Source organism: Anoplopoma fimbria, chromosome 19, assembly GCF_027596085.1.
Source record: "Anoplopoma fimbria isolate UVic2021 breed Golden Eagle Sablefish chromosome 19, Afim_UVic_2022, whole genome shotgun sequence".
NCBI lineage: Eukaryota > Metazoa > Chordata > Actinopteri > Perciformes > Anoplopomatidae > Anoplopoma > Anoplopoma fimbria.
In genome coordinates, this window is record NC_072467.1 from 2,527,745 (window position 1) to 2,541,414 (window position 13,670).

A 13,670-nucleotide genomic window follows, 5' to 3' on the forward strand; every position below is an offset into this window, starting at 1 on the left:
TTGTAAATCCTAGACGTTTGGTCGGTCTTGTCGTCGTGCAGAACTCCATGCATTTTTACTGCCTAGCTTGTAGTCATTCATGCTATAGTGGTAGGGTAAAAACAAGGCGGTGTATATGTGAGGAACAATTAAAGGTGGTGCAAAGTGCAACCCCTTATCAATACACATGGTAAAATGTGCCAAATTGGGTGACGGCCCAGCCAACCAATCGAACAACCTCAGCTTCCTCTCCTTAAGCAACAGCGACTACCAGCTAACAATAACTACCAACCAAGGATGCATTATAATCACCAGATGCTATTTAACTTCATCAATGGAAAAACTTAATTTGAAATTGTATAAACCCTCATTTTCAATATAAATTCTAAACAATTAACAGACCAAATGGCTTTTAAGCAACAGATAAGAATCTGTGAACCTTGTGTTTAGTAAAAATAGGTTTGACTTATTAAATATATCAACTTATAAGCAATATCAACTCTGTGCAATATCAATATTTCCTATTTCTTATGTGAAATAATGTGAACCAAACCATACAGTTGGATTTTATCTTACATTATATTACTCTTTGATTTCTTGTTTATTATAGTTATCACTGATTCCTTTTTTAAACTATCCCCTTTGCTGTTGTAATACTGCAAATGTCCCCACTGTGGGATAAATAAAGGATAATATAATCTTATTTAATCTTAAACCCAGTACAGGAAACGTGAGTGGTTATTGTGCATACCGGGGGAACGGCTGCATGCTGTTTCTTTGCGGTTGGTGAGAGGAGAGGAAGCGTGTTACCAGGAAGCGCTAGGATAGTTGTTAGGTTTGGTTTCTGAGTTAGGCGTGTCTGAATCCTTTGTTTAACTGTCAGCGTGAGTGATGCCACCTTACTTCACTGGACATGCAGGAAATGTTCTGTGCTCAGTCCGACATCTCTGGCCTGCTTGGAGGGTTTCTCTTCAATCTCAAATATGTCTTCACGCTTCTACACAGAGGATGTTACGGCCTGATGTACGGCCGAGGACGAAGACAGGGGTTTTGTTTGAAAGCTCTGTAAATCGTGTGGTCTTAAAAGTTTACAGTCACTTTAAAAGTATCCTTGAAATCTTGTTTCTGCTTCCATCCCAATACTGTTTTTGTTCCTGCTCTCAATTGACCTTCTGACGACGGACTCATGTTTTAGACCTCAGAGATGGAGAGATGAGATACGGTCGTTGCCTTTAGTAGTTCTTTAGCTCACTCTCAGTTTCAGTAGGGCCCCTCGGGAAAGTGGCACAAGCTGTTGCTTGGCCTCCAACGTCGCACTGTCCCTCTGCTCTTATTTAGCTCAGGGGATTACTGAGCCAACTTGGGTAGGATTAATGGAGGAGAAGGAATTCCCTTTGTACAGTGAGAGCATGAAATAAAACTGAGGAGGGCGCAGGCGTAATTTCTCTGACATTTCGATTACCATGAGCTTTTCTGTTCAACCTCACAATGCGTTGGCTCACAGCGATGATCTGAAGAAATTTAACTTCAGGACAAGGTTTTTTTAAATGCCAATTAAATCTTTGTAGAGAATCTTGTATCTGTGTGAAACCACATTTAAAATCAGCCTCTTGCTGGGTTTCACCTGGTTCCACATTAATCTATGGAGTGATTTTAAGAAGAGTGCAGCCCAGCCTGTCACAGTTATCATCTCCGCTATTATGGCTTAATCTTTGCATTGTGTTTTGGCCGAGCCAATGGAAAATAACTTAAGATGGAGGTGCTTACATGTGGCCACATATTTCTGTGGAAACGCTCTCCAAGTGTGAAGTTTGATAGCATGACGTCAAGGACCTTCCAGTTTTGCTAAACCACAAGAGCTGCATGTGAAATGATCTACAGGTTGCAGAAGATACAAAAGAAGATACAAAAGATTCCCTCTGTGTTCTTTAAAGGGAAAGCGTTTGTATATTCAACATTTACCTTAAGTCAACTTTTCAAATGTAGTTCGTAGGATATGGGATGCATCTAAGGGTTAATAAATATCCAGAAAAGGACATGCCCCGTGGACAGTAGTTTTCCCAGCTTTTTTATTTTATTGGTCTCTAAAGAAATTAGAGGGAAACAAAAACAATAGAGCCGAGCTTTGTTATTGAATTACATCTGACAGGCTCCCCGGAGAGTATAATTCACAGCATACTAAAAGGCTTGGGCGAACGACAACATGAACAAATTAGTTTGTTTTGTACTTATCGTGTAACAGGACCGCTGGAAGGGAAAAGGGATTTTGAGGCATTTCAGAAAAGTAGTGTGTTACAAAGATTACCCACGGCTGTGGTCGTGTGTGGTTCTTCATGGAGATTTAATGTGCTTAACTTTTTTTCTTCAGCTTAATCCTGTTGTGACAAACATGTCCCCATGAAAAATGTCCCTTTCCAGCTTGTACAGGCGCACAGCTGTCATTTAATGTGTGAACTGAGAGCAAAGGTTGTTTATTTAAAATAGGATACGGAGAAAGGATAATCGCAGCACTGAGGTGGATGGTCAATAGAAGTTTGGAATAACATAGCCGAACATGTCCGTGTGTGACCAGGTGAATATTTCACAGTTGAAATCAGCTTTATGGTCACATGCTGTTTATCTCCTCTGCTCTGCCTCTTCCTGTGCGCAGAATAATTTACTTTAAAATGATATTATGACATTTTGAAAACTATCCTTACTTATTCACTCTCTTGCTGAGGGATGAGAATATCATTTCTTAAAATGTTGACCTATTCCTTAAAACCAAACTGGAGAATTGAACACAGACGGTCTTTGTTATTTAACAACATGTAGCACCTTCGAAAGAGTTAAAAATAAAGTTTTTATGTGGAGCTCATTAAGTAGATTAGGCTCCAGTTGGAGAAAAATACCTGAAGAAATATACTGTTATACAACGGTGGACTTCATACTCTGTTTTTGTTTTGACTACAAGATCCAATTCATATTTAAGCCAGTGTAATCCCAATGTGGTAGAGTCTACTTGCTACACGCTTTCCCTCTGCTGGCTTTGACCTTAAGAAAATAAAAAATATTTTTGTTAAATCTTTAATGTCAAGATTATCATCAACTTCAAAATCGTGTTCGCCTTGTTTCTTGTGCCGAAGCAGCAGATTGATAAACAGGCATGGACCCTCGTAGATTAGTGATCTCCACCACATGCGAGGTTGCTGCGCCACAATGTTATCATCAAGGAGACAGCGTTTCTCAGAGCAACCGGGGCTTGGCAACGATCTCTGTGGAAACATTTATCCACTCAGTAGTCGTGGACCCATGGGCTAGCTCAGCCGTCATCTCCTGCAAGGTGATTTCTCTAACTGAATTTCCTCTTTGAGGTTTCCTGTGGTGAAAGAAATTGTGATGTTGTTGCTATGAGAAGAAAACACTCAGTTTCTAAGGAAACACTCAAAACAGAGTGTGCACAGGCCTCATTTACAGCACTACAGGCAAATATGCTCATAATACACAGCGACCGCAGCCCTCCTTCGTGAAGGTGCTGTTAAACTGCACAATTTCATTGGTGTCTAGTAAACACTCCCTGATGTGCCACAACAGCTCTTTCCTGTGTGTTTGTGGGTGTGAATCCCACCATATCTGTCTGTATACAGAGGTGGTTAAACACTGTTGTTTGAGCTTAATTGTTTTAAACTTTGATTTCTGTCTTGCATTCGGAGTGTCAAAAGAGGAAATTATATTTCTTTTCATATTCCGAAAAAGCTCTGGCGCCTCATAGACACGCATTTGTATTTTTGTTCATCTCCGTGCCAGCCTGAGTGTTAACCGCAAAGAGGTGTCATCTGAATGCTTATTAAGCTGTATGTTCCCATCCAAACATGAAAGCCCTTTTTCTTTTGTTTCACTCCTCATTTTGCTTAAATTAGTCTGTTTATACCACATTATAGTTAGGGAGGTGCACCTAACAAATCTGTGAGCCATTTCCTTTATGTGAAGAATGAACTATGGTGAGAATGAGGCTACAATTATGGGAATTTGTTGACTCCCTTCCTATGTGGGTGGTCAAGGCGGGAAGCAGACCGTGCATTCACACTCAGCACTAGCAGAGTTGTACAGAGCTTAGTCACAGTTTCCACGCTTGTTCATTAAGTGGCTGCTCCTGGCGTTCGAACCACATCTTACTGGAGGCTCAGTGCTGATAGCAGCAATGCTCAGGCCGACTGGCAGCCAGTAAAAGGGGATGTTTCTTATGCTGCAGGACCGCAGGAGGAAATGGAGTAGCAGAGATGATTTTATTGTATATTTGATGCTAATCTGTAGCTAGGATTGCCGTTTCTATGAGCCGCAAACTTAAAACAAGGTCTGTTTTGTCGCTGAGTCTGCCACATACAGTCCAACCCTGCAGACTGGTAATACCACAGATCACATGACATACAGTCGGGGGGGGGGACTGACTCTCCCAAATTGAGCTTTGAGTCTTTGTTATGTGCCTGCAGTCTGAGTCCCAGTGCCAGACCCTCACCCCGCTGACAGCGCTCTAATGAGGATTTTGGATCGAGCTCCACATTTTATCTCCAGCTGCCCGCTGGAGCAGATTGGGACAAAACAGCTGGTTTCTGCTGTCAGGTGTCGTCCTCACAGTGTGTGCTTGTATTTGTTCCTGCAGTGCATTACCCTGCAAGGGCGAGAAGGCTGAGCCATGTGATCATAACGTGTACAGTCACTGCTTGCCGCCGCTGCACTTGCAAATTTCCCCGCTGCGGGACTAATAAAGGATTATCTTATCTACTTGTCTTGTGGTTTTAAATGGCTGATTTGATCTTGCATGACAGCCAAAATGTTTCCCTTTCTGCTGTCTTGCTGCACACTGTACCTCCTGGTAAATGCCACATAAAAGTCGAGCTTAAATGAAGCCTAAATGGCAAATATTCTCTGGGTCCAGCTTCTCAAATATCAAGATTTGTAGCTTTTATGTGTGTATTATATTATTTAAAATGTAATATCTTATTGGGTTCTTTTTCTACATTGTTTGCAATATGCGTGCAGACGTTGATGCTACTTATTTAAATCTCCCGGCATGGGGACAAAGATTGCATTTTACTAGAACGGGTCGTCCTTTAGTCAATCACCTGCTCCTCCTTTCCACATGTCAACGTGTCCGAGAGTGAGACACGGAACCCAGAGTTGCTCCCCAAGCACTTCACAGCAGCCCACTCCTCCTCATGATTAGAGTGGGTTACAGGAAGAGGTCAAATATCATGTACGTCATATATGTGACGTTTTTTTGTATAATGGATCCCTTTCTGTATATCAGAGGTGTTTTATAGCATTATAATGTATTGTAATGTATTATATAGCATTACAAGGAGCTTCTCTTGATTTTGGCTGGTGAACTGCAGCGCAATATTCACAGCTGTTTTAATAAAACAGTACTTTTGGGCTTGTTTGTTAATACAAAAGTATTTCTTAAAGCACAAGTTGAATGAAATAAGACCAAACAAACCAGTAAACATGATGTTTGTTTCCTTGCAGGAATCCTCTTTTCTACTCTGGTGTTCGGGCCGGCCTGTGGCTTCATCCTTGGCTCTCTCTGCACTAAGTTCTACGTGGATGCTATCTTCATTGACACCGGTGAGTTCAATATTTCAATATTTCTCCAGTGTTGCATTAATTCAGCGTGTTTTTCTGTGTGTTTGTGTGTGTGTGGTTTATTGACCTTTTGCCGTGCCTCTCCACAGATAAGCTGGGCATCACTCCAGAAGACCCGCGGTGGATCGGGGCCTGGTGGGCAGGCTTCCTCCTGTGTGGTGCCTTACTCTTTTGCTCAGCTCTCTTCATGTTTGGTTTCCCTCAGTCACTGCCCACCAAGGAGAGAGAGGAGGGGGCAGACAGTGAGCAAGTTATGCTTCCTCCTTCTATGAGTGCAGACTATGAGACTCCAAAGCCCAGCAATGGGGCTGTGCGCAACCACGAGCCTGCCAACAGCCCCACCTGCTGTCAGCAACTCAGAGGTGAGTGTGCAAGATCCAGTGTAGCACTGCAGTGCTGTCATGCAAGGAAATGACTCTTTAAAAAACATTATCAACATATATTAGTTCATTTGATGAATAATAATAAGAAAAACACTAAAATGTTAAACCCTGTGAAAAAGTAGTAATACTACAATGAAAAATACTCCATCACAAGTTAAGTACTTCTATGGAAAGGCTACTCAAGTAAAAGTACTATCAGTAACATTTACTAAATGAAAAAGTAGTAATACTGCAATGAAAAATACTCCATCACAAATTAAGTACTGCTCTGGAATCGTTACTCAAAAGTAAAAGTACTCATGCAGATTGTCCAAAAGTAGGAAAAAATAAACGAAAACCTTATTTAGTATCCAAAAAGTAATTGGTTCATTATATTATTATGTATTAGTATTATGTTATTTCATTGCTTAACAAACTTAATCATATTAGATTAAAGCAGGTGCAAAGAAAATACTTAAAGGCAACAAGAGGATCCTGTCTGTCTTGCTAAACAACATGCTTGGATATTAATGATCATCCTTTATTTCTTTACGACTAGTGATCCCCAAGGTGACCAAGCACCTCCTGTCCAACCCCGTGTTCACCTGCATCGTCCTGGCGGCCTGCATGGAGATCGCGGTTGTGGCTGGCTTTGCGGCCTTTCTGGGAAAATACCTCGAGCAGCAGTTCAACCTCACCACATCCTCAGCAAACCAGCTGTTAGGTCAGTGTCCACAGCAAACAGGCATTAGTGCACACATACTAAGTACAGTTTACCAGCATGATAAACAGGTTAAACTTTATTTTCAAGGTATGACAGCCATTCCATGTGCGTGTCTGGGGATCTTCATGGGCGGTCTGCTGGTGAAGAAGCTGAACTTGTCGGCGCTGGGAGCCATCCGCATGGCCATGCTGGTCAACCTGATCTCCACCGCCTGCTACGTCTCCTTCCTGTTCCTGGGCTGCGACACCGGCCCCGTCGCAGGAGTGACGGTCACATACGGCAACGAGTAAGAGAGAGGCAGGATATAAAGCAGAAAAAACAACATACTTATTCTAAATTGATTGATTAATTGGACTTACAAGACACATGACCAGTCATTACATACTGAAAATGTCAGAACATTCCATTTCCATAACAATACGGTTTTATTGGTTTTACGGTTCAAAATGAATTCAGAACCTGAACTGGGTTTTTTCAAACAGATGGTTCCTTAAAGGACCAGTGTGTCACATTTAAGTGGATTTATTGGCAGAAATGGAATATTATATTCACAACCATGTTTTCATTAGTGTAAAGTGACCTACCAAGAATCCCTGTTTTCATTAGCTTAGAATGATGCCTTCGTATCCACATATTGAGCAGGTCCTTCTCACAGAGTTCACAATGTTGCATCGCCATGACTCATACAGTACACCTTAGATATTCCAGTTTAGCAAGATTCAATTTTCATGACAAAGCTGGTTTTGTAACAACTAACCAATCACACGCATCTTGTATGTAAAATTAGATCAATCAGTTCATCCCCAGGAGGAAGTTAGTTAAGTTCAGTCTAGATTCAGTAGAGAAAGCTAAACTTTGACTTTAAGCAATAAACTATATATAATATGTAATTATGTTATCATATACCCTTGGCAATTTCAGTGAGTATTCAACCCTATATTGTGAATTTGTGTGTCTATTCTAATAAATATACATGAGCAGTAAACAACATTATAGCAGTGAAAAGTAACACTGCTGCCAAGGTTAGAGGACTTTATTGGAGGTGAATTGCAAAGGGTCTAAATGTGTAAATAAAATCACTGACGGTCATTGGAGCACAGTGGGCTTATTTTTTATTCAAACAACTTTGTGTTATCTCCTGGAGTCTGTTAAAATATTTTTCTATTCAAAAAGTGGCACGGACTGAATATGAATGCAATGTCACCGGTCTCATAATACAACTAAATTATTATGCAACAGGACATTTTATTCACTCTTATATTAATGAGTCACAATGAATGATACTCCTTTGTCACTTTCTCTTTATTTATTGTAGCCTGTTTTTGTCAAGAGCTGGGAATTGTGTGAAATGTTCCAATGTTAGTGGTGATATAATACCTGGTGCAGATACCAAAAAAGCTTATGCCGTTTTTCAAAGATAAATTGCAGGAATTCTTGGGTTCCAGTTGCTCAAAAATCTTCTATGAAAGAACACTGAATGTTTTGGACGTTAAGACTGTTGGTCGAATTTAAAAAAAAAGACATAAAAGGCCTTTTGGATAGATCTTGATGATTAATCATAAAGAAGATAATGGGTAGATTAATCGATGAAAAAATAATTTTAAGCTTTATATTTGCAGAGCCGCTCCTTTTTTCTATTGGAAAAACTAAAACAAAAAAAGTATCTATACCGTTGTGTTAGTAGGAGTTCTTCATGGATCCACGGTGAATAAAATGCATTTTCTTTCTAGGAAGACAAATGTCCCATGTGAAGATCTTCATTAGTCCAAGGAATATTTTTTAAATGGATGTCCCATTATAAACACACTTGAATGGTTTTGTTACTTTGTGCTACACATTTTGGTCTATCCAAAAAACATTAAGGTTTGATACGCAGCCGCACAGTTGCCTTTATTTCTTGTTATTTCAATGTGAAAGCAGTATTTTTGTCCGTGTACTGGGCCTGTAGAAACACTGCCTTTAGGTCCATGCTACTTTTCGATTTGGTAGCCTGAATCCAGAGCATGTTATCTGTGCCGTGCAGTTTCCATGGAGATGTTAAAAGTGAACCATGGTGTCACTGATAAAAAAAAGTGCTTCTTCGATTTAGTTTGTGCCACATAGAGATATAACTGGTACTTACAGTCGGAGAGGATGCTCAGGTTTCTCTCTGTGTCTCTGTTCAGGACTCTGCGGGTGGGCGAGAAACCAGACGCTCCATGCATCAGTAAATGCAACTGCTTCACCTCCTCCATCAGCCCTGTGTGCGGCTCCAACGGTGTCACCTACCTGTCTGCCTGCCTGGCCGGCTGCACCCAGACAGGCAGCGGTCGGACCACGTCAAACATCTCACAGGTCTTTACCCTTTAAATCTTGTGGTAGCGGTTAGTAACAGTTATCTTCTGAGCATATCGCAGAAATAGAACGGCAAATGAATTACAGATGATGCAAACTTTGCTTTAAACCTCCTAAAATGTGCTTTGATATTAAAGTTCAAGTCAAGAAAAGTCCCAGTATTTCACAGTGCTGTCGTCAGCCATCACATGTGGTTTTTACCAGATCAGATGCCGACTGCAGATTAGTGTCTTTTATATTAAAATCACATGCAGAAGAAACTTACTGCTCTAGCAGTACTTTTATTTTTTTTACTTGCAGATATACAAAGTAAAGATCACTTAATTGTACTGTACTGATACCAGGTTTCCTCTAAAAAGTGAAGAAGCGTGCACCAGTTATAACATGTTTTTCCTGTAATTTGATTCTTTAGTTATTTTTCAAAAATGGTTTTATGGATAAAGCCTCGTCTTCTTCTCTTCACAGAACCTGACGGGATGCGCTTGTGTGTCCTCCGAGAGTGAACTGGCCACAGCCGTCCCGGGGAAATGTCCGATGCCGGGCTGCCAGGAGTCTTTCCTCATCTTCCTGTGTGTGATCTGTGCGTGTAGCCTGGTCGGAGCCATGGCCCAGACGCCCTCAGTTATCATCCTAATCAGGTATGTTTGCTGTAAACCTATGAGTGCGTGCAGCGTTTGTGGATATGTGTGTTCTTGCACCAAATCTAATAACGACAACAAAAAAATGTTTATGCATTCTATCTGCTTCCCTTGAAGGACTGTGAGCCCTGAGCTGAAATCGTATGCACTTGGAGTGTTGTTTCTTTTGCTGCGACTCCTCGGTAAGAACTTTTATCAGATAACACATTCATTTCAGATACTATGATTCAGTTGTTATACTCACACTTGGTTGATTTGCTGCAGTACCGGTTAAGTTTAGATAATCTCGTCACTCACACCAATACACGCCTCAATCGACCTGAATATGCATTTGTTTTTCTAGTGACATCACCCGTAATGTTGTTCGGTTAATCTGATTTGTCTCTGTGTGAAAATAAAACCAGCAAAGCATTTCAGTTCGATCGAGGCCTGTATTGGTGGGAGGAGTAATGGAATTAAAGAAGACTAAATCGAGTTATCCAGAAACACGAAGGTCTAATTTTACAGATCATAAAAGAGATGTTATCTTTGAGTATCTCTGTGTTTGGGAAGTGGAAGGAACGCGTTTCTCGAATGATTGAAACAAAGGATATATATTTCATATTTGTGTTAAATATTACATAAATAATATCTGTTTCCTAACGCTAAATCCAACACGTTATTAAAACGTTTTCATGTTAGTGTTGGGACCGACCCAATTAATCTATTGCTCCCCTTTTCCAAACTTTTTTTTTTGCATTTGTTGGAGGAATTTGAGGTAAAAATGTCCATCTTGCACGGAGTTAGATGAAAATATTTACTTTCAGATTGAGCCAGCCTCTGTTTCCAAGCTCTTTCTTTTTTTGCTAAGCTATGTTAAGCTTTGTGTTTACCGAAAATACATGGGAGTGAAACCGATCTTATCATCTGAATCCCAGCACACAAAGGCGAATAAACATATTTCCCCAAAAAGAAAAAAATATATATATTTAAACATTGAACAAGAAAAACTAAAAGAGAGGAAAAAAGTCAGCCTAGTTATTACATATTGACCTGAATTACTCATAAAATAGTTATTCTTATCCTCTGAAGTTCTTTGGCTCAGTCTGTGTTTCTGTTTGACAGGATTCATCCCCCCTCCTCTGATCTTTGGTGCTGGGATCGACTCTACCTGCCTGTTCTGGAGTTCAGACTGCGGCGATCGGGGTGCTTGCCTGCTGTACGACAACGTCGCCTACAGGCATCTGTACGTGAGCCTCGCCATCATCCTCAAGGGCATCGCCTTCCTCCTCTACGCCACCACGTGGTATTGCTTACGCAGGAACTACAAGAAGTACATCAAAAGTCACGAGGGATACATGACGCCGACCGAGTTTTACCCCTCTCTCACCGACGGCCCCAAACAAGTCGACAGGACAAAGTTTATATATAACCTAGAGGACCATGAGGTTTGTGAAAATATGGAGTCAGTTTTATAGTTTATTATGCAAGAAAAGGACAATGTGGACATTCATATTCTCTCAAAGGAATATTTAATTCTTCTTTTCTTGAGAGGATAAAATAAAGTGTTTTTGATAAAGGCAATCTATTTGTCAGAGGCGACGCTGCTCTCCACTGCGCTCCACGTAAACTTTCATGGGTCCATTGTAGTCGTTTACGTATCAGCGAGGTGTTGTCCAGTATTGCCGGTGAATTCCTGTGTTGACTCGGTGGTAGAGGACAGGCTAGAGTACTGTCAGGCTCAGTCCTAGCTGATCAGTAGTGAGTGGACTTGATGCCATTACAACTAGTTGCCATATTGTTTTAGGTCTGTCATGATTCCAGTGGTCCGTGTGAAAAATGACAGTTTCCTTTCAGTCAGTGCACTGTGTGTTCTGTCTGTCACGCTCTCAAAAATGAGATTTCTATGATAAGAAAAAGTTGGGTGGTTCTTCAGTTATTCATATTTAAAAAGTTGCCAAGTGTTTACAAACTAATAGTTCAGTTAATGCATTTTATTGCAATGCAGGAAGATTTATTATAAGAAGAGAACAGAAAAACCCTGACTGGGTTATTATAGTGGCCTACTAGATGTTTTAACTGTCTGAGAAAAAAGTCTAGTACATTACAACAAGGTGGTGTTTTCATGTCATCATGCACTGTTCAGTTTCTCGTTCTATTGCTGGAACACAGCCACTGTTTTTGATACTGTTTAGACTAGACTGTGAAGTCTTGTCTCGTAGGTGCAAATGTGCAATTCATATCTGATACATCCATGTTTATTACTAGACCGCACGTTTGTTTTTCATTATAGCAGTTTGTTTAATTTCCATATTTGTTTTTACATCTGCAGAGTTTATCCAGCCTAACACGTCTTAATAAGGGATTATTCATACAAGAATGTTAATTATATTTTCTTTTGACGTTTGCACCTAAATAGCAGAGCAAACAAGAAAATCAAGAGTAATGTGTTTTGGACATTCAAGTAAAAGAGATGGGGAGTAACATATTTGTTTCATTAGGCCAGGAATGTTTTATTAGATCGTTTTTGAAAGAACAGTATAAATTATGTATAATCTAATTGTCTGAGATGTTTGTGTCTGCTGTCACAGAAGATTTGGGACAATTCATAGCGATGAAAATAGTATGTTGCATTGTTGGGGCAAACAACAAAAAAACTAGGCCTGTAATGTCTGGAAGGTGGCTGCACAATTTATTAAAATTTTGTACAATAATACGGCTTTGGTTACATTTTCGGAATTCCATTCGGCGCAATATTTGCAAGAGGCTAAATGTGTTTTAAAAATACAATTTGAGATTGAATATTGTTGTGCTGCAGAGACGTTCCCGCCCACATATCATATTCTACAGACTTAAGAAAACGTCTTTGTTTGCTACAGAGACCCGCATCAATCACGCCATAATCATTTTATGTTTTTTCAGCAAAAACAAGAATGATAATGTAAAAAATATCATTCCTACTAATATTGCAAATCATGTAGCAATTGCAATATCAGTCAAACCACAATTAGGTTTAATTTATCAAAACCGTGCAGTCCTAATCTGGGATAAGAAATACATTAATACTACGGCAGGGTTTGTGTGTGCAAGGTCAAAACAAAATGAACAATAAGAACACACTGAATTTATTCCTGGACATTTATTTGAAGAACTCTTTGGTGCAACTCGGCACACACTGTACGACCTGTTGCTCTACTGATCTCTCTGCATTTAAAGTTTTGACATTGTCCCTTTTCTTACACTTTTTGTATGGCAACATATCATTTATTTTACTCTGGAAATAAATTATTTTTCAGAAAAGAAATTCATGTTTTGAGTGTTTTTGCATTCTTTTTGATAGACTTATTTGTTTCAGAGAGCTGCTCTGAAAAGCATTTGGGTTGGTTTAGCTTTATTCTGTCATGAACCTACAAACGACTAACACATATTCATTAAACAAAAAAAGATCAAAACAAAAGACACAAATTCAGTCCAATAAATGTAATGGACATGGCAGAAACAAAGCAAGACTAATTTAGGTCAAACAAACTGTGAACATAAAACAAACGAGGTGTGTAAGTTACATTTAATGATGAATACTCCGCTTTGATCTACTCTACACATTGTAAAGAATGACATGATTTTCTATCAAACTCTCTTTAACCTTTAAACAAGTGTTGAGGCCCCATAAAGGAAAGAGCATGAAGTTCAGTCTATTCACGGCTCATCACATATTCTCAATATTGTACTAAGTGCTCACTCAGTAAGATGAAGTATTGACCTGAAAAAATAATGGAGCTCTCAGACTTCTGATATTTTGATTCACACAGCAGATTTACAGCTTGTAGTTGAACTTTTAGCATTCAGTCACTATTCATAAAGGAAACACTGAGAATATTGAGAGGTTGTGAAAGATCCCTGTAATCCATTTGGATTTTTATGCTTTTTTCAGACTGCTACTATATTGTCTTAAAAAAACAGTTTTAACCAGCTTTCAATATATATATATATATATATATATATATATATATACATAAATAATCCAACATTATT

General features: G+C 39.6%; 1 protein-coding gene across 1 annotated transcript in view; it reads left to right on the plus strand.

Moving 5' to 3' along the window:
- slco3a1a (solute carrier organic anion transporter family member 3A1a) overlaps positions 1 to 12,942 on the plus strand; it is a 32,433-nt gene extending 19,491 nt beyond the window's left edge. The window contains exons 3-10 of the mRNA XM_054619910.1: positions 5,485 to 5,583; positions 5,691 to 5,963; positions 6,523 to 6,687; positions 6,775 to 6,973; positions 8,853 to 9,021; positions 9,487 to 9,659; positions 9,777 to 9,841; positions 10,764 to 12,942. Of these exons, the coding sequence (XP_054475885.1) occupies positions 5,485 to 5,583; positions 5,691 to 5,963; positions 6,523 to 6,687; positions 6,775 to 6,973; positions 8,853 to 9,021; positions 9,487 to 9,659; positions 9,777 to 9,841; positions 10,764 to 11,116 (1,496 nt within the window). The 3' untranslated portion in view covers positions 11,117 to 12,942. The remainder of the gene's footprint in view (positions 1 to 5,484; positions 5,584 to 5,690; positions 5,964 to 6,522; positions 6,688 to 6,774; positions 6,974 to 8,852; positions 9,022 to 9,486; positions 9,660 to 9,776; positions 9,842 to 10,763) is intronic.
- The last annotated feature ends 728 nt before the right edge of the window (positions 12,943 to 13,670 follow it).